This window comes from Oncorhynchus tshawytscha, linkage group LG15 (genome assembly GCF_018296145.1).
Source record: "Oncorhynchus tshawytscha isolate Ot180627B linkage group LG15, Otsh_v2.0, whole genome shotgun sequence".
NCBI classification, from domain to species: Eukaryota; Metazoa; Chordata; class Actinopteri; order Salmoniformes; family Salmonidae; genus Oncorhynchus; species Oncorhynchus tshawytscha.
In genome coordinates this window covers 39,488,050-39,513,847 of record NC_056443.1, presented here as the reverse complement: position 1 = coordinate 39,513,847, position 25,798 = coordinate 39,488,050, and the positions used below count along the sequence as shown (strand labels likewise).

Below are 25,798 nucleotides of genomic sequence, written 5' to 3'. Positions count from 1 at the left end.
CTCACTGTGACCAGTAATGGTAGAGTCTCTCTCTCTCTCTCTCCTCACTGTGACCAGTAATGGTAGTGTCTCTCTCTCTCCTCACTGTGACCAGTAATGGTAGTGTCTCTCTCTCTCTCTCCTCACTGTTACCAGTAATGGTAGTCTCTCTCTCGCTCTCTCCTTACTGTGACCAGTAATGGTAGTGTCTCTCTCTCTCTCTCTCCTCACTGTAACCAGTAATGGTAGTCTCTCTCTCTCTCCTCACTGTGACCAGTAATGGTAGTGTCTCTCTCTCTCTCTCTAACTGTGACCAGTAATAGTAGTGTCTCTCTCTCCTCACTGTGACCAGTAATGGTAGTGTCTCTCTCTCTCTCCTCACTGTGACCAGTAATGGTAGTGTCTCTCTCTCTCTCCTCACTGTGACCAGTAATGGTAGTCTCTCTCTCTCTCTCCTCACTGTGACCAGTAATGGTAGTGTCTCTCTCTCTCTCCTCACTGTGACCAGTAATGGTAGTGTCTCTCTCCTCACTGTGACCAGTAATGGTAGTGTCTCTCTCCTCACTGTGACCAGTAATGGTAGAGTCTCTCTCGCTCTCTCCTTACTGTGACCAGTAATGGTAGTGTCTCTCTCTCTCTCTCTCCTCACTGTGACCAGTAATGGTAGTGTCTCTCTCTCTCCTCACTGTGACCAGTAATGGTAGTGTCTCTCTCTCTCCTCACTGTGACCAGTAATGGTAGTGTCTCTCTCTCTCTCTCGCCTAACTGTGACCAGTAATGGTAGTGTCTCTCTCTCTCCTCACTGTGACTAGTAATGGTAGTGTCTCTCTCTCTCCTCACTGTGACCAGTAATGGTAGTGTCTCTCTCTCTCCTCACTGTGACCAGTAATGGTAGTGTCTCTCTCTCTCTCCTCACTGTGACCAGTAATGGTAGTGTCTCTCTCTCTCCTCACTGTGACCAGTAATGGTAGTGTCTCTCTCTCTCCTCACTGTGACCAGTAATGGTAGTGTCTCTCTCTCTCCTCACTGTGACCAGTAATGGTAGTGTCTCTCTCTCTCTCCTCACTGTGACCAGTAATGGTAGTGTCTCTCTCTCTCCTCACTGTGACCAGTAATGGTAGTCTCTCTCTCTCTCCTCACTGTGACCAGTAATGGTAGTGTCTCTCTCTCTCCTCACTGTGACCAGTAATGGTAGAGTCTCTCTCTCTCTCTCCTCACTGTGACCAGTAATGGTAGTGTCTCTCTCTCCTCACTGTGACCAGTAATGGTAGAGTCTCTCTCTCTCTCTCCTCACTGTGACCAGTAATGGTAGTGTCTCTCTCTCTCTCTCCTCACTGTGACCAGTAATGGTAGTGTCTCTCTCTCTCTCTCCTCACTGTGACCAGTAATGGTAGTCTCTCTCTCTCCTCACTGTGACCAGTAATGGTAGTGTCTCTCTCTCTCTCTCCTCACTGTTACCAGTAATGGTAGTCTCTCTCTCTCTCTCCTCACTGTGACCAGTAATGGTAGTGTCTCTCTCTCTCTCCTCACTGTGACCAGTAATGGTAGTGTCTCTCTCTCTCTCTCTCACTGTGACCAGTAATGGTAGTGTGTCTCTCTCTCCTCACTGTGACCAGTAATGGTAGTGTCTCTCTCTCTCGCTCTCCTCACTGTGACCAGTAATGGTAGAGTCTCTCTCTCTGTCTCCTCACTGTGACCAGTAATGGTAGTGTCTCTCTCTCCTCACTGTGACCAGTAATGGTAGAGTCTCTCTCTCTCTCTCTCCTCACTGTGACCAGTAATGGTAGTGTCTCTTTCCTCACTGTGACCAGTAATGGTAGAGTCTCTCTCGCTCTCTCCTCACTGTGACCAGTAATGGTAGTGTCTCTCTCTCTCTCTCTCTCTCTCTCCTCACTGTGACCAGTAATGGTAGTGTCTCTCTCTCTCCTCACTGTGACCAGTAATGGTAGTCTCTCTCTCGCTCTCTCCTTACTGTGACCAGTAATGGTAGTCTCTCTCTCTCTCTCCTCACTGTGACCAGTAATGGTAGTGTCTCTCTCTCTCTCTCTCTCCTCACTGTGACCAGTAATGGTAGTGTCTCTCTCTCCTCACTGTGACCAGTAATGGTAGTCTCTCTCTCGCTCTCTCCTTACTGTGACCAGTAATGGTAGTCTCTCTCTCTCTCTCCTCACTGTGACCAGTAATGGTAGTGTCTCTCTCTCTCTCTCTCTCCTCACTGTGACCAGTAATGGTACAGTCTCTCTCTCTCTCTCCTCACTGTGACCAGTAATGGTAGTGTCTCTCTCTCTCCTCACTGTGACCAGTAATGGTAGAGTCTCTCTCTCTCTCCTCACTGTGACCAGTAATGGTAGTGTCTCTCTCTCTCTCCTCACTGTGACCAGTAATGGTCGTGTCTCTCTCTCTCCTCACTGTGACCAGTAATGGTAGTGTCTCTCTCTCCTCACTGTGACCAGTAATGGTAGAGTCTCTCTCTCTCTCTCTCTCCTCACTGTGACCAGTAATGGTAGAGTCTCTCTCTCTCTCTCCTCACTGTGACCAGTAATGGTAGAGTCTCTCTCTCTCTCTCCTCACTGTGACCAGTAATGGTAGTGTCTCTCTCTCTCCTCACTGTGACCAGTAATGGTAGTGTCTCTCTCTCCTCACTGTGACCAGTAATGGTAGTGTCTCTCTCTCTCCTCACTGTGACCAGTAATGATAGTGTTTCTCTCTCTCTCCTCACTGTGACCAGTAATGGTAGTGTCTCTCTCTCTCCTCACCGTGACCAGTAATGGTAGTGTCTCTCTCTCTCCTCACCGTGACCAGTAATGGTAGTGTCTCTCTCTCTCCTCACTGTGACCAGTAATGGTAGTGTTTCTCTCTCTCTCCTCACTGTGACCAGTAATGGTAGTGTCTCTCTCTCTCTCCTCACTGTGACCAGTAATGGTAGTGTCTCTCTCCTCACTGTGACCAGTAATGGTAGTGTCTCTCTCTCTCTCCTCACTGTGACCAGTAATGGTAGTGTCTCTCTCCTCACTGTGACCAGTAATGGTAGTGTCTCTCTCCTCACTGTGACCAGTAATGGTAGTCTCTCTCTCGCTCTCTCCTTACTGTGACCAGTAATGGTAGTGTCTCTCTCTCTCTCTCTCTCCTCACTGTGACCAGTAATGGTAGTCTCTCTCTCTCTCTCTCTCCTCACTGTGACCAGTAATGGTAGTGTCTCTCTCTCTCTCTCTCTCTCCTAACTGTGACCAGTAATAGTAGTGTCTCTCTCTCCTCACTGTGACCAGTAATGGTAGTGTCTCTCTCTCTCTCCTCACTGTGACCAGTAATGGTAGTGTCTCTCTCTCTCTCTCCTCACTGTGACCAGTAATGGTAGTCTCTCTCTCTCTCTCTCTCTCACTGTGACCAGTAATGGTAGTGTCTCTCTCTCTCTCCTCACTGTGACCAGTAATGGTAGTGTCTCTCTCCTCACTGTGACCAGTAATGGTAGTGTCTCTCTCCTCACTGTGACCAGTAATGGTAGAGTCTCTCTCGCTCTCTCCTTACTGTGACCAGTAATGGTAGTGTCTCTCACACTCCTCACTGTGACCAGTAATGGTAGTGTCTCTCTCTCTCTCTCTCTCTCCTAACTGTGACCAGTAATGGTAGTGTCTCTCTCTCTCCTCACTGTGACTAGTAATGGTAGTGTCTCTCTCTCTCCTCACTGTGACCAGTAATGGTAGTGTCTCTCTCTCTCCTCACTGTGACCAGTAATGGTAGTGTCTCTCTCTCTCTCCTCACTGTGACCAGTAATGGTAGTGTCTCTCTCTCTCCTCACTGTGACCAGTAATGGTAGTGTCTCTCTCTCTCTCCTCACTGTGACCAGTAATGGTAGTGTCTCTCTCTCTCCTCACTGTGACCAGTAATGGTAGTCTCTCTCTCTCTCCTCACTGTGACCAGTAATGGTAGTGTCTCTCTCTTTCCTCACTGTGACCAGTAATGGTAGAGTCTCTCTCTCTCTCCTCACTGTGACCAGTAATGGTAGTGTCTCTCTCTCCTCACTGTGACCAGTAATGGTAGAGTCTCTCTCTCTCTCTCCTCACTGTGACCAGTAATGGTAGTGTCTCTCTCTCTCTCTCCTCACTGTGACCAGTAATGGTAGTGTCTCTCTCTCTCTCCTCACTGTGACCAGTAATGGTAGTGTCTCTCTCTCTCCTCACTGTGACCAGTAATGGTAGTGTCTCTCTCTCTCTCTCCTCACTGTTACCAGTAATGGTAGTCTCTCTCTCTCTCTCCTCACTGTGACCAGTAATGGTAGTGTCTCTCTCTCTCTCTCTCTCCTCACTGTGACCAGTAATGGTAGTGTCTCTCTCTCTCCTCACTGTGACCAGTAATGGTAGTGTCTCTCTCTCTCGCTCTCCTCACTGTGACCAGTAATGGTAGTGTCTCTCTCTCTCTCCTCACTGTGACCAGTAATGGTAGTCTCTCTCTCTGTCTACTCACTGTGACCAGTAATGGTAGTGTCTCTCTCTCCTCACTGTGACCAGTAATGGTAGTGTCTCTCTCTCGCTCTCCTCACTGTGACCAGTAATGGTAGAGTCTCTCTCTCTGTCTCCTCACTGTGACCAGTAATGGTAGTGTCTCTCTCTCCTCACTGTGACCAGTAATGGTAGTGTCTCTCTCTCTCTCTCTCCTCACTGTGACCAGTAATGGTAGTGTCTCTTTCCTCACTGTGACCAGTAATGGTAGAGTCTCTCTCGCTCTCTCCTCACTGTGACCAGTAATGGTCGTGTCTCTCTCTCTCTCTCTCCTCACTGTGACCAGTAATGGTAGTGTCTCTCTCTCTCCTCACTGTGACCAGTAATGGTAGAATCTCTCTCGCTCTCTCCTTACTGTGACCAGTAATGGTAGTGTCTCTCTCTCTCTCTCCTCACTGTGACCAGTAATGGTAGTCTCTCTCTCTCTCCTCACTGTGACCAGTAATGGTAGTGTCTCTCTCTCTCTCTCACTGTGACCAGTAATGGTAGTGTCTCTCTCCTCACTGTGACCAGTAATGGTAGTGTCTCTCTCCTCACTGTGACCAGTAATGGTAGAGTCTCTCTCTCCTCACTGTGACCAGTAATGGTAGTGTCTCTCTCTCTCTCCTCACTGTGACCAGTAATGGTAGTGTCTCTCTCCTCACTGTGACCAGTAATGGTAGTGTCTCTCTCCTTACTGTGACCAGTAATGGTAGTGCCTCTCTCTCTCTCTCTCTCCTCACTGTGACCAGTAATGGTAGTGTCTCTCTCTCTCCTCACTGTGATCAGTAATGGTAGTGTCTCTCTCTCTCCTCACTGTGACCAGTAATGGTAGTGTCTCTCTCTCTCTCCTCACTGTGACCAGTAATGGTAGAGTCTCTCTCTCTCCTCACTGTGACCAGTAATGGTAGTGTCTCTCTCTCTCCTCACTGTGTCCAGTAATGGTAGTGTCTCTCTCTCTCCTCACTGTGACCAGTAATGGTAGTCTCTCTCTCTCTCCTCACTGTGACCAGTAATGGTAGTGTCTCTCTCTCTCCTCACTGTGACCAGTAATGGTAGAGTCTCTCTCTCTCTCTCCTCACTGTGACCAGTAATGGTAGTGTCTCTCTCTCCTCACTGTGACCAGTAATGGTAGAGTCTCTCTCTCTCTCTCCTCACTGTGACCAGTAATGGTAGTGTCTCTCTCTCTCTCTCCTCACTGTTACCAGTAACGGTAGTCTCTCTCTCTCTCTCCTCACTGTGACCAGTAATGGTAGTGTCTCTCTCTCTCCTCACTGTGACCAGTAATGGTAGTGTCTCTCTCTCCTCACTGTGACCAGTAATGGTAGTGTCTCTCTCTCCTCACTGTGACCAGTAATGGTAGTGTCTCTCTCTCTCTCCTCACTGTGACCAGTAATGGTAGTGTCTCTCTCTCTCTCTCACTGTGACCAGTAATGGTAGTGTCTCTCTCTCTCTCCTCACTGTGACCAGTAATGGTAGTGTCTCTCTCTCTCTCCTCACTGTGACCAGTAATGGTAGTGTCTCTCTCTCTCTCCTCACTGTGACCAGTAATGGTAGTGTCTCTCTCTCTCTCCTCACTGTGAAGAGTAATGGTAGTGTCTCTCTCTCTCTCCTCACTGTGACCAGTAATGGTAGTGTCTCTCTCTCTCTCCACACTGTGACCAGTAATGGTAGTGTCTCTCTCTCCTCACTGTGACCAGTAATGGTAGAGTCTCTCTCTCTCTCTCCTCACTGTGAAGAGTAATGGTAGTGTCTCTCTCTCCTCACTGTGACCAGTAATGGTAGAGTCTCTCTCTCTCTCTCCTCACTGTGACCAGTAATGGTAGTGTCTCTCTCTCTCCTCACTGTGACCAGTAATGGTAGTGTCTCTCTCTCTCTCCTCACTGTGACCAGTAATGGTAGTGTCTCTCTCTCTCTCCACACTGTGACCAGTAATGGTAGTGTCTCTCTCTCCTCACTGTGACCAGTAATGGTAGTGTCTCTCTCTCTCTCCTCACTGTGACCAGTAATGGTAGTGTCTCTCTCTCTCCTCACCGTGACCAGTAATGGTAGTCTCTCTCTCTCTCTCCTCACTGTGAAGAGTAATGGTAGTGTCTCTCTCTCCTCACTGTGACCAGTAATGGTAGAGTCTCTCTCTCTCTCTCCTCACTGTGACCAGTAATGGTAGTGTCTCTTTCCTCACTGTGACCAGTAATGGTAGAGTCTCTCTCGCTCTCTCCTCACTGTGACCAGTAATGGTAGTGTCTCTTTCTCTCTCTCTCCTCACTGTGACCAGTAATGGTAGTGTCTCTCTCTCTCCTCACTGTGACCAGTAATGGTAGAATCTCTCTCGCTCTCTCCTTACTATGACCAGTAATGGTAGTGTCTCTCTCTCTCTCTCTCTCTCCTCACTGTGACCAGTAATGGTAGTGTCTCTCTCTCCTCACTGTGACTAGTAATGGTAGTGTCTCTCTCTCTCCTCACTGTGACCAGTAATGGTAGTGTCTCTCTCTCTCCTCACTGTGACCAGTAATGGTAGTGTCTCTCTCTCTCCTCACTGTGACCAGTAATGGTAGAGTCTCTCTCTCTCCTCACTGTGACCAGTAATGGTAGTGTCTCTCTCTCTCTCTCCTCACTGTGACCAGTAATGGTAGTGTCTCTCTCTCTCCTCACTGTGACCAGTAATGGTAGTGTCTCTCTCTCTCTCTCCTCACTGTGACCAGTAATGGTAGTGTCTCTCTCTCTCTCTCCTCACTGTGACCAGTAATGGTAGTGTTTCTCTCTCTCTCCTCACTGTGACCAGTAATGGTAGTGTCTCTCTCTCTCTCCTCACTGTGACCAGTAATGGTAGTGTCTCTCTCTCTCTCTCCTCACTGTGACCAGTAATGGTAGTGTCTCTCTCTCTCCTCACTGTGACCAGTAATGGTAGTCTCTCTCTCTCTCCTCACTGTGACCAGTAATGGTAGTGTCTCTCTCTCCTCACTGTGACCAGTAATGGTAGTGTCTCTCTCTCTCTCCTCACTGTGACCAGTAATGGTAGTGTCTCTCTCTCTCTCTCCTCACTGTGACCAGTAATGGTAGTGTCTCTCTCTCTCTCTCCCTCACTGTGACCAGTAATGGTAGTGTTTCTCTCTCTCTCTCCTCACTGTGACCAGTAATGGTAGTGTCTCTCTCTCCTCACTGTGACCAGTAATGGTAGTGTTTCTCTCTCTCTCCTCACTGTGACCAGTAATGGTAGTGTCTCTCTGTCTCCTCACCGTGACCAGTAATGGTAGTGTCTCTCTCTCTCTCTCCTCACTGTGACCAGTAATGGTAGTGTCTCTCTCTCCTCACTGTGACCAGTAATGGTAGTGTCTCTCTCTCTCCTCACCGTGACCAGTAATGGTAGTGTCTCTCTCTCTCTCTCCTCACTGTGACCAGTAATGGTAGTGTTTCTCTCTCTCTCCTCACTGTGACCAGTAATGGTAGTGTCTCTCTCTCTCCTCACCGTGACCAGTAATGGTAGTGTCTCTCTCTCTCTCTCTCACTGTGACCAGTAATGGTAGTGTCTCTCTCTCTCCTCACTGTGACCAGTAATGGTAGTGTCTCTCTCTCTCTCCTCACTGTGACCAGTAATGGTAGTGTCTCTCTCTCTCTCCTCACTGTGACCAGTAATGGTAGTGTCTCTCTCTCTCTCTCTCCTCACTGTGACAGGTAATGGTAGTGTCTCTCTCTCTCCTCACTGTGACCAGTAATGGTAGTGTCTCTCTCTCTCTCTCCTCACTGTGACCAGTAATGGTAGTGTCTCTCTCTCTCCTCACCGTGACCAGTAATGGTAGAGTGTGTCGTCCCTCTCTCAGACGGAGACAGAAGAGGGACTTCCCTGCGATGTTCAGTAGAGGGTAGACTCCAGAAACCTCCCCATACACCTTCACACGAAGGCCTCGCACCCTGCACACAGACAGTTACACACACACACACAGTTACACACACACACACAGTTACACACACACACACAGTTACGCAAACACAATTCTCCATACATGCATGCCAGAAACCCTGACCTGTGCTGTATGAGTTCTGCAGCTTCTCTGACCCCCACAGCTCTCTTCAGGTTGACCTCTGCAGGGTTAAAGGTCATCTCAGGGACAGAGGTCAGGGCTAGGGGACAGCCAACCAGCTCCAGGTAGCCCCTCTCCTCCACTTCCTGGTCCTTCCCCAGTGCAGGCTGGGGTATGTAATTCCAGCAGGGGAAGAGAACCGGCAGGCCCAGCCAGAGAGGGGAGGGGCTCAGTAGCTAACCAACCAGATCAGAGAAAGAACAACAGGAATGAATTCAAGGCTGTCTTGTCTTCTCTTACACACAGACAAACAGACAGACACTCTCACCTCACAGTGCACGGTCCCGGTGGCGTCCCTCACACGCCACGCTCCGTCACATGACCTCTCTGGGTCACACCCATCACTGAGACAGCCGATCAGCAACAGGCTGGCACGCGGCAAAGCCTTGTGATTGGGCAGAGCCTGCTCCGCCTCCCGGACCCATTCTCTGTGCTGAGCGGTGCTCCAGGTCAGGTTGCTACAGCAGGGTGTGCGTTGCCAGGTAACCAGCTCAGCTACGGAGATGAGCCTAACAACAAGAGGAGGTTAAGGTTAGGAGTGGTGTTGATGGTTTCTAAACCTCCCCAATGACAGGAGATGGCTTAGCAGTCAGACGTCTTTGTCTTGTGTATATATCTTTTTCTTCGCATTCTTTTTAATATTTTTCCTAAACCTCAACTTCAAAATCCTCTCCTGCAACCCGCCTCACCCAATGTGGTGTGGATCTGGGTTTTTTTTCTCCTAAAGTATTTCTATTTACCTCCGAACTGGAATACCTCAACTGAAGCTAGCTAGCTACCTGCTATCAGTCAGCTAACCACTGCTAGCAGTCATCAGCTAACCTTTAGCTCGGAAAGCTCTCGCCAGTTCGTACAACGCGTTTCTAACCAGAGCATCCCGGACCTATTTTTCTCTCCATATCCCCGGATTCCTACCGCAAACTCTGAACCTTTTCATTTGGATCATCACAGCTAGCTAACAGCAACCCAGGTTGACTACTCCTGGCTAACGTTTCCGTCCCGGAGCTAGCACCAACTAGCCTGGGGCTAGCCCATGCTAGACCTATCTCCAGGCTCACTCCCGGCTCACTCCTGGGCTACAATATCCGGACCCCTTCTACTGCCGGTACGGGGCACGGAACCCCACCGATCCTCTACGACTGGAATACCGACATAATCTGCCCGAGGATTCCAACAGGCCCCTCAGGCGCGACGCCCGCTGAAGGCCCATTCTGCTAACCTGTTAGGCCTGCTAGCTACCTAGAGCTACTTGGAACCCTACTAATTCCACGACTGGTCTAACGACGTCATTGCACGAAGAGGCAAAAACAGACTTACCCCCATTGCGACGTCCCCCAAAGGATAACTTGCCTGCCACGGTCCGCTAACTGCTAGCTCCTGCAAACTGCTTGCTTGCCAGCCCTGGTCTGCAAACTGCTAGGTTGTTTAGCCCCTACCTACTAACTGTTAGCATCGGCCTGCTAACTGTCTGAATCGCCGTGTCCCCAGCCAGCCCAACCACTCACTGGACCCATATGTTCACTTGGCTACTCATGCCTCTCTCTAATATCAATATGCCTCGTCCATTACTGTCCTGGTTAGTGATTACTGTCTTATTTCACTGTAGAGCCTCTAGCCCTGCTCAATATGCCTTAACCAACCATGTTGTTCCACCTCCTACATATGCGATGACATCACATGGTTTAAACATCTCTAGAGACTATCTCTCTCTCTTCATTACTCAATGCCTAGGTTTACCTCCAATGTACTCACATCCTACCTTACCTTTGTCTGTACACTTTGCCTTGAATCTATGCTATCGAGCTCAGAAACCTGCTCCTTTTACTCTCTGTGTCCCGAAGGTGCTAGACGGTCAGTTCGCATAGCCTTTAGCCGTACCCTTATCCTACTTCTCCTCTGTTCCTCTGGTGATGTGGAGGGCTGCAGTGGAGCAGCTTCAAGTTCCTTGGTGTCCACATCAGGGAAGAGGGCACGACAAAACCTATTCCCCCTCAGGAGACTAAAAATATTTGGGTCCTCAAACGGTTCCTCGGCTGCACCATCGAGAGCATCAATGCCTGATATGGCAATTGCTCGGCCTCCGACCGTAAGGTGCTACAGAGGGTAGTGCGTACTTCCCAGTACATCACTGGGTCCAAGCTTCCTGCCACCCAGGACCTCTATACCAGGCGGTGTCAGAAGAAGGCCATAAAAATTGTCAAAGACTCCAGCCACCCTAGCCACCCTGTCCTCTGGCGTCCTTGGGTAGACAGAGGGAATCTGGAAGGACATCAAGGAATCTTTGTGTTGTCTGTGAATTTATAGCACGACTTTTGATGTTCCTTGGTTGGGGTCTGAGCAGATTATTTGTTGCAATTGCAAACGTAATAAAATGGTGGTCCGATAGTCCAGGATTATGATGAAAAACATTAAGATCCACAACATTTATTCCATGGGACAAAACTAGGTCCAGCGTATGACTGTGACAGTGAGTGGGTCCAGAGACATGTTGGACAAAACCCACTGAGTCGATGATGGCTCCGAAAGCCTTTTGGAGTGGGTCTGTGGACTTTTCCATGTGAATATTAAAGTCACCAAAGATTAGAATATTATCTGCTATGACTACAAGGTCCGATAGGAATTCAGGGAACTCATTGAGGAACGCTGTATGTGGCCCAGGAGGCCTGTAAACAGTAGCTATAAAAAGTGATTGAGTAGGCTGCATAGATTTCATGACTAGAAGCTCAAAAGACGAAAACGTCATTTTTTTTTTTTTTGTAAATTGAAATTGGCTATCGTAAATGTTAGCAACACCTCCGCCTTTGCGGGATGCACGGGGGATATGGTCACTAGTGTAGCCAGGAGGTGAGGCCTCATTTAACACAGTAAATTCATCAGGCTTAAGCCATGTTTCAGTCAGGCCAATCACATCAAGATTATGATCAGTGATTAGTTCATTGACTATAATTGCCTTTGAAGTAAGGGATCTAACATTAAGTAGCCCTATTTTGAGATGTGAGGTATCATGATCTCTTTCAATAATGACAGGAATGGAGGTGGTCTTTATCCTAGTGAGATTGCTAAGGCGAACACCGCCATGTTTAGTTTTGCCCAACCCAGGTCGAGGCACAGACACGGTCTCAATGGTGATAGCTGAGCTGACTACACTGACTATGCTAATGGCAGACTCCGCTATGCTGGCAGGCTGGCTAACAGCCTGTTGCCTGGCCTGAACCCTATTTCATTGTGGAGCTAGAGGAGTTAGAGCCCTATCTATGTTGGTAGATAAGATGAGAGCACCCCTCCAGCTAGGATGGAGTCCGTCACTCCTCAGCAGGTCAGGCTTCAAATCAAATCAAATCAAATCAAATTGTATTTGTCACATACACATGGTTAGCAGATGTTAATGCGAGTGTAGCGAAATGCTTGTGCTTCTAGTTCAGACAATGCAGTAATAACGAGCAAGTAATCTAACTAACAATTCCAAAAAAAACTACTGTCATACACAGTGTAAGGGGATAAAGAATATGTACATAAGGATATATGAATGAGTGATGGTACAGAGCAGCATAGGCAAGATACAGTAGATGATATCGAGTACAGTATATACATATGAGATAAGTATGTAAACCAAGTGGCATAGTTAAAGTGGCTAGTGATACATGTATTACATAAGGATGCAGTCGATGATATAGAGTACAGTATCAACGTATGCATATGAGATGAACAATGTAGGGTAAGTAACATTATATAAGGTAGCATTGTTTAAAGTGGCTAGTGATATATTTACATCATTTCCCATCGATTCCCATGATTAAAGTGGCTGGAGTAGAGTCAGTGTCATTGACAGTGTGTTGGCAGTAGCCACTCAATGTTAGTGGTGGCTGTTTAACAGTCTGATGGCCTTGAGATAGAAGCTGTTTTTCAGTCTCTCGGTCCCAGCTTTGATGCACCTGTACTGACCTCGCCTTCTGGATGGCAGCGGGGTGAACAGGCAGTGGCTCGGGTGGTTGATGTCCTTGATGATCTTTATGGCCTTCCTGTAGCATCGGGTGGTGTAGGTGTCCTGGAGGGCAGGTAGTTTGCCCCCGGTGATGCGTTGTGCAGACCTCACTACCCTCTGGAGAGCCTTACGGTTGAGGGCGGTGCAGTTGCCATACCAGGCGGTGATACAGCCCGCCAGGATGCTCTCGATTGTGCATCTGTAGAAGTTTGTGAGTGCTTTTGGTGACAAGCCGAATTTCTTCAGCCTCCTGAGGTTGAAGAGGCGCTGCTGCGCCTTCCTCACGATGCTGTCTGTGTGAGTGGACCAATTCAGTTTGTCTGTGATGTGTATGCCGAGGAACTTAAAACTTGCTACCCTCTCCACTACTGTTCCATCGATGTGGATGGGGGTGTTCCCTCTGCTGTTTCCTGAAGTCCACAATCATCTCCTTAGTTTTGTTGACGTTGAGTGTGAGGTTATTTTCCTGACACCACACTCCGAGGGCCCTCACCTCCTCCCTGTAGGCCGTCTCGTCGTTGTTGGTAATCAAGCCTACCACTGTTGTGTCGTCCGCAAACTTGATGATTGAGTTGGAGGCGTGCATGGCCACGCAGTCGTGGGTGAACAGGGAGTACAGGAGAGGGCTCAGAACGCACCCTTGTGGGGCCCCAGTGTTGAGGATCAGCGGGGAGGAGATGTTGTTGCCTACCCTCACCACCTGGGGGCGGCCCGTCAGGAAGTCCAGTACCCAGTTGCACAGGGCGGGGTCGAGACCCAGGGTCTCGAGCTTGATGACGAGCTTGGAGGGTACTATGGTGTTGAATGCCGAGCTGTAGTCGATGAACAGCATTCTCACATAGGTATTCCTCTTGTCCAGATGGGTTAGGGCAGTGTGCAGTGTGGTTGAGATTGCATCGTCTGTGGACCTATTTGGGCGGTAAGCAAATTGGAGTGGGTCAAGGGTGTCAGGTAGGGTGGAGGTGATATGGTCCTTGACTAGTCTCTCAAAGCACTTCATGATGACGGATGTGAGTGCTACGGGCGGTAGTCGTTTAGCTCAGTTACCTTAGCTTTCTTGGGAACAGGAACAATGGTGGCCCTCTTGAAGCATGTGGGAACAGCAGACTGGTATAGGGATTGATTGAATATGTCCGTAAACACACCGGCCAGCTGGTCTGCGCATGCTCTGAGGGCGCGGCTGGGGATGCCGTCTGGGCCTGCAGCCTTGCGAGGGTTAACACGTTTAAATGTCTTACTCACCTCGGCTGCAGTGAAGGAGAGACCGCATGTTTTCATTGCAGGCCGTGTCAGTGGCACTGTATTGTCCTCAAAGCGGGCAAAAAAGTTATTTAGTCTGCCTGGGAGCAAGACATCCTGGTCCGTGACTCAATCCACGGTTTCTGGTTAGGGAATGTTTTAATCGTTGCTATGGGTACGACATCTTCAACGCACGTTCTAATGAACTCGCACACCGTATCAGCGTATTCGTCAATGTTGTTGTCTGACGCAATACGAAACATCTCCCAGTCCACGTGATGGAAGCAGTCTTGGAGTGTGGAGTCAGCTTGGTCGGACCAGCGTTGGACAGACCTCAGCGTGGGAGCTTCTTGTTTTAGTTTCTGTCTGTAGGCAGGGATCAACAAAATGGAGTCGTGGTCAGCTTTTCCGAAAGGGGGCGGGGCAGGGCCTTATATGCGTCGCGGAAGTTAGAGTAACAATGATCCAGGGTCTTTCCACCCCTGGTTGCGCAATCGATATGCTGATAAAATTTAGGGAGTCTTGTTTTCAGATTAGCCTTGTTAAAATCCCCAGCTACAATGAATGCAGCCTCCGGATAAATCGTTTCCAGTTTGCAGAGAGTTAAATAAAGTTCGTTCAGAGCCATCGATGTGTCTGCTTGGGGGATATATACGGCTGTGATTATAATCGAAGAGAATTCTCTTGGTAGATAATGCGGTCTACATTTGATTGTGAGGAATTCTAAATCAGGTGAACAGAAGGATTTGAGTTCCTGTATGTTTCTTTCATCACACCATGTCACGTTGGCCATAAGACATACGCCCCCGCCCCTCTTCTTACCAGAAAGATGTTTGTTTCTGTCGGCGCGATGCGTGGAGAAACCCGCTGGCTGCACCGCTTCGGATTGCGTCTCTCCAGTGAGCCATGTTTCCGTGAAGCAGAGAACGTTACAGTCTCTGATGTCCCTCTGGAATGCTACCCTTGCTCGGATTTCATCAACCTTGTTGTCAAGAGACTGGACATTGGCAAGAAGAATGCTAGGGAGTGGTGCACGATGTGCCCGTCTCCGGAGTCTGACCAGAAGACCGCTTCGTTTCCCTCTTTTTCTGAGTCGTTTTTTTTTTTGGTCGCTGCATGTGATCCACTCGGTTACACTGGTTGTAAGGCAGAACATATTCTTGGTCGTACTGATGGTGAGTTGACGCTGATCTTATATTCAGTAGTTCTTGTCGGCTGTATGTAAAGAAACCTAAGATGACCTGGGGTACTAGTGTAAGAAATAACACGTAAAAAAACAAAAAACTGCATAGTTTCCTAGGAACGCGAAGCGAGGCGGCCATCTCTGTCGGCGCCGGAAGTACAATGCTAGTACAAAGTACAGGCTTGGTCCTGTTTGTGGGTGAGTCCCAGAAAGAGGGCCAATTATCTACAAATTCTATCTTTTGGGAGGGGCAGAAAACAGTTTTCAACCAGCGATTGAGTTGAGAGACTCTGCTGTAGAGCTCATCACTCCCCCTAACTGGGAGGGGGCCAGAGACAATTACTCGATGCCGACACATCTTTCTAGCTGATATGCACGCAGAAGCTATGTTGCGCTTGATGATCTCTGACTGTTTCATCCTAACATCGTTGGTGCCGACGTGGATAACAATATCACTATACTCTCTACACTCGCCAGTTTTAGCTTTAGCCAGCACCATCTTCAGATTAGCCTTAACGTCGGTAGCCCTGCCCCCTGGTAAACAGTGTATGATCGCTGGATGATTCGTTTTAAGTCTAATACTGCGGGTAATGGAGTCGCCAATGACTAGAGTTTTCAATTTGTCAGAGCTAATGGTGGGAAGCTTCGGCGTCTCAGACCCCGTAACGAGAGGAGTAGAGACCAGAGAAGGCTCGGCCTCAGACTTCGACTCGCTGCTTAATGGGGAAAACCGATTGAAAGTTTCTGTCGGCTGAATGAGCGACACCTGTTGACCATTCCTACAGCATTTCCTTCCAGAAACCGTGAGAAAGTTGTCCGGCTGCGGGGACTGTGCCAGGGGATTTATACTACTATCTGTACTTACTGGTGGCACAGACGCTGTTTCATCCTTTCCTACACTGAAATTACCCTTGCCTAACGATTGCGTCTGAAGCTGGGCTCGTAGCACAGCTATCCTCGCCGTAAGGCGAGTACAGCGGCTGCAATTAGAAGGCATCATGTTAATGTTACTACTTAGCTTCGGCTGTTGGAGGTCCTGACGAATCGTGTCCAGATAAAGCGTCCGGAGTGAAAAAGTTGAGGGGGAAAAACAATTATAATAATAATATAAACGGTAATTAAAAAGTAAAAACCGTAAAGTTGTCAGATTAGCAAAATAGGTTTTGTTGCCAAAATAGGTTGGCAACAAAACGCACAGCAACTCGAAAACAAGTCTACATATTACCTCAACTAACCGGTACCCCGACACATTGTACCCCGACACATTGTACCGGTACCCCGACACATTGTACCGGTACCCCGACACATTGTACCGGTACCCCGACACATTGTACCCCGACACATTGTACCGGTACCCGACACATTGTACCGGTACCCCACACATTGTACCGGTACCCCGACACATTGTACCGGTACCCCGACACATTGTACCCCGACACATTGTACCCCGACACATTGTACCGGTACCCGACACATTGTACCCCGACACATTGTACCGGTACCCCGACACATTGTACCCCGACACATTGTACCCCGACACATTGTACCCCGACACATTGTACCGGTAGAAAAATTAGGTAAATAGGTTTGTTATTTTACTGCAGCTTTCACTTGATCATTTTATTTCTTATTCTGTATTATTTTAAACGGCATTGTTGGTTAGGGACTCGTAAGTACGCATTTCACTGTAAGGTCTACTACACCTGTTGTATTCAGCATTTCACTGTGAGGTCTACTACACCTGTTGTATTCAGCATTTCACTGTAAGGTCTACTACACCTGTTGTATTCAGCATTTCACTGTGAGGTCTACTACACCTGTTGTATTCAGCATTTCACTGTGAGGTCTACTACACCTGTTGTATTCAGCATTTCACTGTGAGGTCTACTACACCTGTTGTATTCAGCATTTCACTGTGAGGTCTACTACACCTGTTGTATTCAGCATTTCACTGTGAGGTCTACTACACCTGTTGTATTCAGCATTTCACTGTAAGGTCTACTACACCTGTTGTATTCAGCATTTCACTGTAAGGTCTACTACACCTGTTGTATTCAGCATTTCACTGTGAGGTCTACTACACCTGTTGTATTCAGCATTTCACTGTAAGGTCTACTACACCTGTTGTATTCAGCATTTCACTGTAAGGTCTACTACACCTGTTGTATTCAGCATTTCACTGTAAGGTCTACTACACCTGTTGTATTCAGCATTTCACTGTAAGGTCTACTACACCTGTTGTATTCAGCATTTCACTGTGAGGTCTACTACACTAGTTGTATTCTGCGCATGTGACTAATACAATTTGATTTGCCTTAGACGGACCCTAAACTAAAGGACTCCAACCAGCTCTGATCCTGGTGACAAACCGAGTAAGCAGACTTTAGTTCAAGCCCAGCACTAACACACTAATCAACTGGATCAGTAATACCCCTTGGTTAATGTAATCAGTTGTGCTTGTGCAAGGCTGGAGCTAAAACGTTCACATTTTCGCCAGAGCCGGAAAACAACATCAACTGGTCACCTGTAACTGAGCGGCAGAGACCGGGCAGACGAGGAGCCCACCGCCCGTTCCACTCTCCGTATCATGGCTAGCGAGAGCTGTTCCGGGGAAACACTACCGGTGGTTGGACCGAGAACCGGGAACAGATTGTCCCTCACGAACACGAATAGCTCCTGCAGCCACTCCCGTTCCTATAAGAAAGGAGATATGAACGAAAGGTGTGCTGAATGAGTAAAAATACTGTATTTTGTTTGAATGTAGCTAGCTAACTATTGTAAAAAAATAAATAAACGAAAGTAGACAACGTAACTTACCACTTCACTCCTCTCCCTGAAGTTATCCATAAATGATTCCATTCTAGGTTCGTTTCGTTGATGCTGTTCTGAATCGCTTCATATCTTCACCTTAACTACAAGTCACGTAACTATTAAACTCTTTGAATTTTGGTCAGATCTGATCGGACAGACATTAATGCTACCGTTGTCAACCACTTAGTAATAAACTATCACAGAGTCGCACACACAAAAAAAAATTCAAATCATCTGAATAACAATAACAGTAGAACTACGGCGTCCCCATTACGTTCATAACGCACGAAACCTGCCGCCCAGCAAACAGCGCTCGGTTAACGGGAGTTCTTCCGGACCAAATCCGGGCTGGAGGGAAGAACGCACACTGGCCAATCAGAAACGAGTCTCCGCACATCTCAACCCTGTGGTCTCCGCCCCCTGTGTTCTAATGAACGTAATCAGCCAACGGGGGCCCGGGGGCGGGTCTTAGATCCATCCTGTTTGATGCTCAGTCAACAATCCTCTCCGGAGAAGCACACAGCAGCGACAACAACAAAAACAACCAGACTCATTCTTGCAAACTTCATCTGGCCGGTAAATGTAAGTAATGAAAGACATTGGACGTTAGTAGCAGTAACATCTTTTAAATGTACATTGAAAGTTGTAGAAATGTTGGTTTCCCTGCAAAAAAAAAAAAAAAAAAAAAAAAGGTAACGTTACTAAACTATCTTCAGAGCGAGTCACTGTAAATGTTAGCCAGCTTGCTAAACTGGTGAAATGGCTAAATCTGGGTTGTTGTTTTAAGATGTAAAATAACCTTGCTTTAGGATTACTCGTAACTATACTGTAAAATGTTTCACACTAGCTAATGTTAGCTCACTATGTATTCTGATGGCTAGCGTTAGCATCTTCAGCATAAATGCTAGCGCTGGGGGATGGGATGATCTAGCATCGCGTTAGCATCTTTAGCATAAATGCTAGCGCTGAGGGATGGAATGAGCTAGCAACGCGTTAGCATCTTTAGCATAAATGCTAGCGCTGGGGGATGGGATGAGCTAGCAGCGCGTTAGGCGGGAAGCAAATGGTGGCCCCATTGTTCTCAACGAGCTAGCATGCTAGTTGGCTAACTAGGCTAGCCGCACTGCAAACTATACAGTCTACGGCACCTGGTCTGCAATCCATCACATATACAAGCACAACATTAGTTGCCGTTACAGTAGCTAGCTAGCTAACTATCCATTTGTACTTTTTTGACGTTTTATCCGACGTGGGGCCTAGCTAGTTAGCCACTTTAGCTAGATGAATTTGCACAAAAAAAATGATATTGTCGTAAATGTCAATTTTCTCCGGTGTTTCAGTCAGTCGTGTCGCCATGGTGAAAGGGGACGTTAACAAGCCAAAGGGCAAGACGTCAGCCTACGCCTTCTTCGTCCAGACCTGCCGGGAGGAGCACAAGAGGAAACACCCCGAACAGTCGGTCAACTTCGCCGAGTTCTCCAAGCAGTGTTCAGAGAGATGGAGGGTACATATTGATACACACATCACAGGGTGTAAAACCACCACGGTGGCTGTTATAACGGTGTTATACCACCACGGTGGCTGTTATAACGGTGTTATACCGCGGTGTCTGTTATAATGGTGTTATACCACTGTGTCTGTTATACCGCGGTGTCTGTTATAATGGTGTTATATCACGGTGTCTGTTATAACGGTGTTATACCACAGTGGCTGTTATAACGGTGTTATACCACCACGGTGTCTGTTATAATGGTGTTATACCACTGTGTCTGTTATAATGGTGTTATACCACAGTGGCTGTTATAACGGTGTTATACCACCACGGTGTCTGTTATAATGGTGTTATACCACTGTGTCTGTTATAATGGTGTTATACCACCGCGGTGTCTGTTATAACGGTGTTATGCCACCACGGTGTCTGTTATAACGGTGTTATACCGCGGTGTCTGTTATAATGGTGTTATACCACGGTGTCTGTTATAATGGTGTTATACCACCACGGTGTCTGTTATAATGGTGTTATACCACCACGGTGGCTGTTATAATGGTGTTATACCACCACGGTGTCTGTTATAGCGGTGTTATACCACTGTGTCTGTTATAATGGTGTTATACCACCACAGTGTCTGTTGATGGTGTTATACCACTGTGTCTGTTATAACGGTGTTATACCACCACGGTGTCTGTTATAATGGTGTTATACCACCACGGTGGCTGTTATAACGGTGTTATACCACCACGGTGTCTGTTATAACGGTGTTATACCGCGGTGTCTGTTATAACGGTGTTATACCACTGTGTCTGTTATACCGGTGTTATACCGCGGTGTCTGTTATAACGGTGTTATACCACTGTGTCTGTTATACCGCAGTGTCTGTTATAACGGTGTTATACCGCGGTGTCTGTTATAACGGTGTTATACCACTGTGTCTGTTATAACGGTGTTATACCACGGTGTCTGTTATAACGGTGTTATACCGCGGTGTCTGTTATAACGGTGTTATACCACTGTGTCTGTTATACCGCGGTGTCTGTTATAATGGGGTTATACCACCGCGGTGTCTGTTATAACGGTGTTATACCACTGTGTCTGTTATAATGGTGTTATACCACTGTGTCTGTTATAATGGTGTTATACCACTGTGTCTGTTATAATGGTGTTATACCACCACGGTGTCTGTTATAATGGCGTTATACCACCACGGTGTCTGTTATAACGGTGTTATACCACGGTGTCTGTTATAACGGTGTTATACCACGGTGACTGTTATAATGGTGTTATACCACTGTGTCTGTTATACCGCGGTGTCTGTTATAATGGTGTTATACCACGGTGTCTGTTATAACGGTGTTATACCACTGTGTCTGTTATAATGGTGTTATACCACAGTGTCTGTTATAACGGTGTTATATCACTGTGTCTGTTATAATGGTGTTATATCACTGTGTCTGTTATAATGGTGTTATATCACTGTGTCTGTTATAATGGTGTTATACCACTGTGTCTGTTATAACGGTGTTATACCACTGTGTCTGTTATAATGGTGTTATACCACTGTGTCTGTTATAACGGTGTCTGTTATAACGGTGTTATACCACTGTCTGTTATAACGGTGTTATACCACTGTGTCTGTTATAACGGTGTTATACCACTGTGTCTGTTATAACGGTGTTATACCATTGTGTCTGTTATAATGGTGTTATACCACTGTGTCTGTTATAACGGTGTCTGTTATAACGGTGTTATACCACTGTCTGTTATAACGGTGTTATACCACTGTGTCTGTTATAACGGTGTTATACCACTGTGTCTGTTATAACGGTGTTATACCACTGTGTCTGTTATAGCGGTGTTATATCACTGTGTCTGTTATAATGGTGTTGTACCACTGTGTCTGTTATACCACTGTGTCTGTTATAACGGTGTTATGCCACAGTGGCTGTTATAACGGTGTTATACCACTGTGTCTGTTATAATGGTGTTATACCACTGTGTCTGTTATACCACTGTGTCTGTTATAACGGTGTTATGCCACTGTGGCTGTTATAATGGTGTTATACCACAGTGGCTGTTATAACGGTGTTATACCACCACGGTGGCTGTTATAACGGTGTTATACCACTGTGTCTGTTATAATGGTGTTATACCACCACGGTGTCTGTTATAATGGTGTTATACCACTGTGTCTGTTATAATGGTGTTATACCACTGTGTCTGTTATAATGGTGTTATACCACCGCGGTGTCTGTTATAACGGTGTTATACCACTGTCTGTTATAACGGTGTTATACCACCACGGTGTCTGTTATAACGGTGTTATATCACTGTGTCTGTTATAATGGTGTTATACCACTGTGTCTGTTATACCACTGTGTCTGTTATAACGGTGTTATGCCACTGTGTCTGTTATAATGGTGTTATGCCACGGTGTCTGTTATAACGGTGTTATACCACTGTGTCTGTTGTAATGGTGTTATATCACTGTGTCTGTTATAACGGTGTTATACCACTGTGTCTGTTGTAACGGTGTTATATCACTGTGTCTGTTATAATGGTGTTATACCACTGTGTCTGTTATAATGGTGTTATACCACTGTGTCTGTTATAATGGTGTTATACCACGGCGTCTGTTATAGCGGTGTTATACCACTGTGTCTGTTATAATGGTGTTATACCACTGTGTCTGTTATAATGGTGTTATACCACTGTGTCTGTTATAATGGTGTTATACCACCACGGTGTCTGTTATAATGGTGTTATACCACCACGGTGTCTGTTATAACGGTGTTATACCGCGGTGTCTGTTATAATGGTGTTATACCACGGTGTCTGTTATAACGGTGTTATACCACTGTGTCTGTTATAGTGGTGTTATGTCACTGTGTCTGTTATAACGGTGTTGTATCACTGTGTCTGTTGTAATGGTGTTATACCACTGTGTCTGTTATAACGGTGTTATGCCACGGTGTCTGTTATAACGGTATTATACCACGGTGTCTGTTATACCACGGTGTCTGTTATAACGGTGTTATATCACTGTGTCTGTTATAATGGTGTTATACCACGGTGTCTGTTATAACGGTGTTATACCACTGTGTCTGTTATAACGGTGTTATACCACCACGGTGTCTGTTATAACGGTGTTATACCGCGGTGTCTGTTATAATGGTGTTATACCACGGTGTCTGTTATAATGGTGTTATACCACCACGGTGTCTGTTATAATGGTGTTATACCACCACGGTGGCTGTTATAATGGTGTTATACCACCACGGTGTCTGTTATAGCGGTGTTATACCACTGTGTCTGTTATAATGGTGTTATACCACCACGGTGTCTGTTGATGGTGTTATACCACTGTGTCTGTTATAACGGTGTTATACCACCACGGTGTCTGTTATAATGGTGTTATACCACCACGGTGGCTGTTATAACGGTGTTATACCACCACGGTGTCTGTTATAACGGTGTTATACCGCGGTGTCTGTTATAACGGTGTTATACCACTGTGTCTGTTATACCGGTGTTATACCGCGGTGTCTGTTATAACGGTGTTATACCACTGTGTCTGTTATACCGCGGTGTCTGTTATAACGGTGTTATACCACGGTGTCTGTTATAACGGTGTTATACCGCGGTGTCTGTTATAACGGTGTTATACCACTGTGTCTGTTATACCGCGGTGTCTGTTATAATGGAGTTATACCACCACGGTGTCTGTTATAATGGCGTTATACCACCACGGTGTCTGTTATAACGGTGTTATACCGCGGTGTCTGTTATAACGGTGTTATACCACTGTGTCTGTTATACCGCGGTGTCTGTTATAATGGAGTTATACCACCACGGTGTCTGTTATAATGGCGTTATACCACCACGGTGTCTGTTATAATGGCGTTATACCACCACGGTGTCTGTTATAACGGTGTTATACCACGGTGTCTGTTATAACGGTGTTATACCACGGTGTCTGTTATAATGGTGTTATACCACTGTGTCTGTTATACCGCGGTGTCTGTTATAATGGTGTTATACCACGGTGTCTGTTATAACGGTGTTATACCACTGTGTCTGTTATAATGGTGTTATACCACGGTGTCTGTTATAACGGTGTTATATCACTGTGTCTGTTATAATGGTGTTATATCACTGTGTCTGTTATAATGGTGTTATACCACTGTGTCTGTTATAACGGTGTTATACCACTGTGTCTGTTATAATGGTGTTATACCACTGTGTCTGTTATAATGGTGTTATACCACTGTGTCTGTTATAACGGTGTCTGTTATAACGGTGTTATACCACTGTCTGTTATAACGGTGTTATACCACTGTGTCTGTTATAACGGTGTTATATCACTGTGTCTGTTATAATGGTGTTATACCACTGTGTCTGTTATAACGGTGTTATACCACTGTGTCTGTTATAATGGTGTTATACCACTGTGTCTGTTATAATGGTGTTATACCACTGTGTCTGTTATAACGGTGTCTGTTATAACGGTGTTATACCACTGTCTGTTATAACGGTGTTATACCACTGTGTCTGTTATAACGGTGTTATACCACTGTGTCTGTTATAACGGTGTTATACCATTGTGTCTGTTATAATGGTGTTATACCACTGTGTCTGTTATAACGGTGTCTGTTATAACGGTGTTATACCACTGTCTGTTATAACGGTGTTATACCACTGTGTCTGTTATAACGGTGTTATACCACTGTGTCTGTTATAACGGTGTTATACCACTGTGTCTGTTATAACGGTGTTATATCACTGTGTCTGTTATAATGGTGTTGTACCACTGTGTCTGTTATACCACTGTGTCTGTTATAACGGTGTTATGCCACTGTGTCTGTTATAATGGTGTTATGCCACAGTGGCTGTTATAACGGTGTTATACCACTGTGTCTGTTATAATGGTGTTATACCACTGTGTCTGTTATACCACTGTGTCTGTTATAACGGTGTTATGCCACTGTGTCTGTTATAATGGTGTTATACCACAGTGGCTGTTATAACGGTGTTATACCACCACGGTGGCTGTTATAATGGTGTTATACCACTGTGTCTGTTATAATGGTGTTATACCACCACGGTGTCTGTTATAATGGTGTTATACCACTGTGTCTGTTATAATGGTGTTATACCACTGTGTCTGTTATAATGGTGTTATACCACCGCGGTGTCTGTTATAACGGTGTTATACCACTGTGTCTGTTATAACGGTGTTATACCACCACGGTGTCTGTTATAACGGTGTTATATCACTGTGTCTGTTATAATGGTGTTATACCACTGTGTCTGTTATACCACTGTGTCTGTTATAACGGTGTTATGCCACTGTGTCTGTTATAATGGTGTTATGCCACGGTGTCTGTTATAACGGTGTTATACCACTGTGTCTGTTATAATGGTGTTATATCACTGTGTCTGTTATAATGGTGTTATACCACTGTGTCTGTTGTAACGGTGTTATATCACTGTGTCTGTTATAACGGTGTTATGCCACTGTGTCTGTTATAACGGTGTTATACCACTGTGTCTGTTATAATGGTGTTATACCACTGTGTCTGTTATAATGGTGTTATACCACTGTGTCTGTTATAATGGTGTTATACCACTGTGTCTGTTATAATGGTGTTATACCACGGCGTCTGTTATAGCGGTGTTATACCACTGTGTCTGTTATAATGGTGTTATACCACTGTGTCTGTTATAATGGTGTTATACCACTGTGTCTGTTATAATGGTGTTATACCACCACGGTGTCTGTTATAATGGTGTTATACCACCACGGTGTCTGTTATAACGGTGTTATACCGCGGTGTCTGTTATAATGGTGTTATACCACGGTGTCTGTTATAACGGTGTTATTCCACTGTGTCTGTTATAGTGGTGTTATGTCACTGTGTCTGTTATAACGGTGTTGTATCACTGTGTCTGTTATAATGGTGTTATACCACTGTGTCTGTTATAACGGTGTTATGCCACGGTGTCTGTTATAACGGTATTATACCACGGTGTCTGTTATATCGCGGTGTCTGTTATAACGGTGTTATATCACTGTGTCTGTTATAACGGTATTATACCACGGTGTCTGTTATAACGGTGTTATACCACTGTGATGTGTGTGTGTATATATGTATATATATATATATATACACACAAGGTGCTGCAACAAGTGTATGTGGTAAAGATGTTATAATGTCGTGTGTTTTATAACTGTGTTTGTGTGTAATAGTATATATATATAATGTTGTGTGTTTTATAACTGTGTGTAGGGTCTGACTGCGAATGATAAGCGTCGTTTTGAGGACATGGCGAAGAACGACAAGGTGCGTTATGAGAGGGACATGAGGGGGTACGTCCCCCCCAAGGGGATGGCCAAGAGTGGTAGGAGGAAGAAGGACCCCAACGCTCCAAAACGACCCCCGTGAGTCACACACACTTTGCTGTACACACTGGCTGGGGTGTGTACACTTCATTACCAAATGTATGTGGACACCTGCTAATTGAACATCTCATTCCAAAATGAATATGGAGGCC

At 46.1% G+C, this 25,798-nt stretch overlaps 2 protein-coding genes across 4 annotated transcripts in view; one reads left to right on the top strand and one right to left on the bottom strand.

The window, feature by feature from the left end:
* The window catches only part of ctc1 (CTS telomere maintenance complex component 1), a 62,866-nt gene extending 44,734 nt beyond the window's left edge, over positions 1–18,132 (bottom strand). For all 3 annotated transcript variants that reach the window (XM_042298580.1, XM_042298581.1, XM_042298582.1), the window contains exons 1-5: positions 17,755–18,132; positions 17,462–17,631; positions 8,802–9,042; positions 8,477–8,709; positions 8,234–8,363 (exon numbers count right to left, since the gene is read on the bottom strand). In XM_042298580.1, the coding sequence (XP_042154514.1) occupies positions 8,234–8,363; positions 8,477–8,709; positions 8,802–9,042; positions 17,462–17,631; positions 17,755–17,796 (816 nt within the window). In that variant the 5' untranslated portion in view covers positions 17,797–18,132. The remainder of the gene's footprint in view (positions 1–8,233; positions 8,364–8,476; positions 8,710–8,801; positions 9,043–17,461; positions 17,632–17,754) is intronic.
* A 61-nt stretch (positions 18,133–18,193) lies between these two features.
* LOC112239093 (high mobility group protein B2) overlaps positions 18,194–25,798 on the top strand; it is a 58,903-nt gene continuing 51,298 nt past the window's right edge. Inside the window, exons 1-3 of the mRNA XM_042298583.1 lie at positions 18,194–18,330; positions 19,089–19,252; positions 25,534–25,685. Coding sequence (XP_042154517.1) covers positions 19,103–19,252; positions 25,534–25,685 — 302 coding nt within the window. The 5' untranslated portion in view covers positions 18,194–18,330; positions 19,089–19,102. The remainder of the gene's footprint in view (positions 18,331–19,088; positions 19,253–25,533; positions 25,686–25,798) is intronic.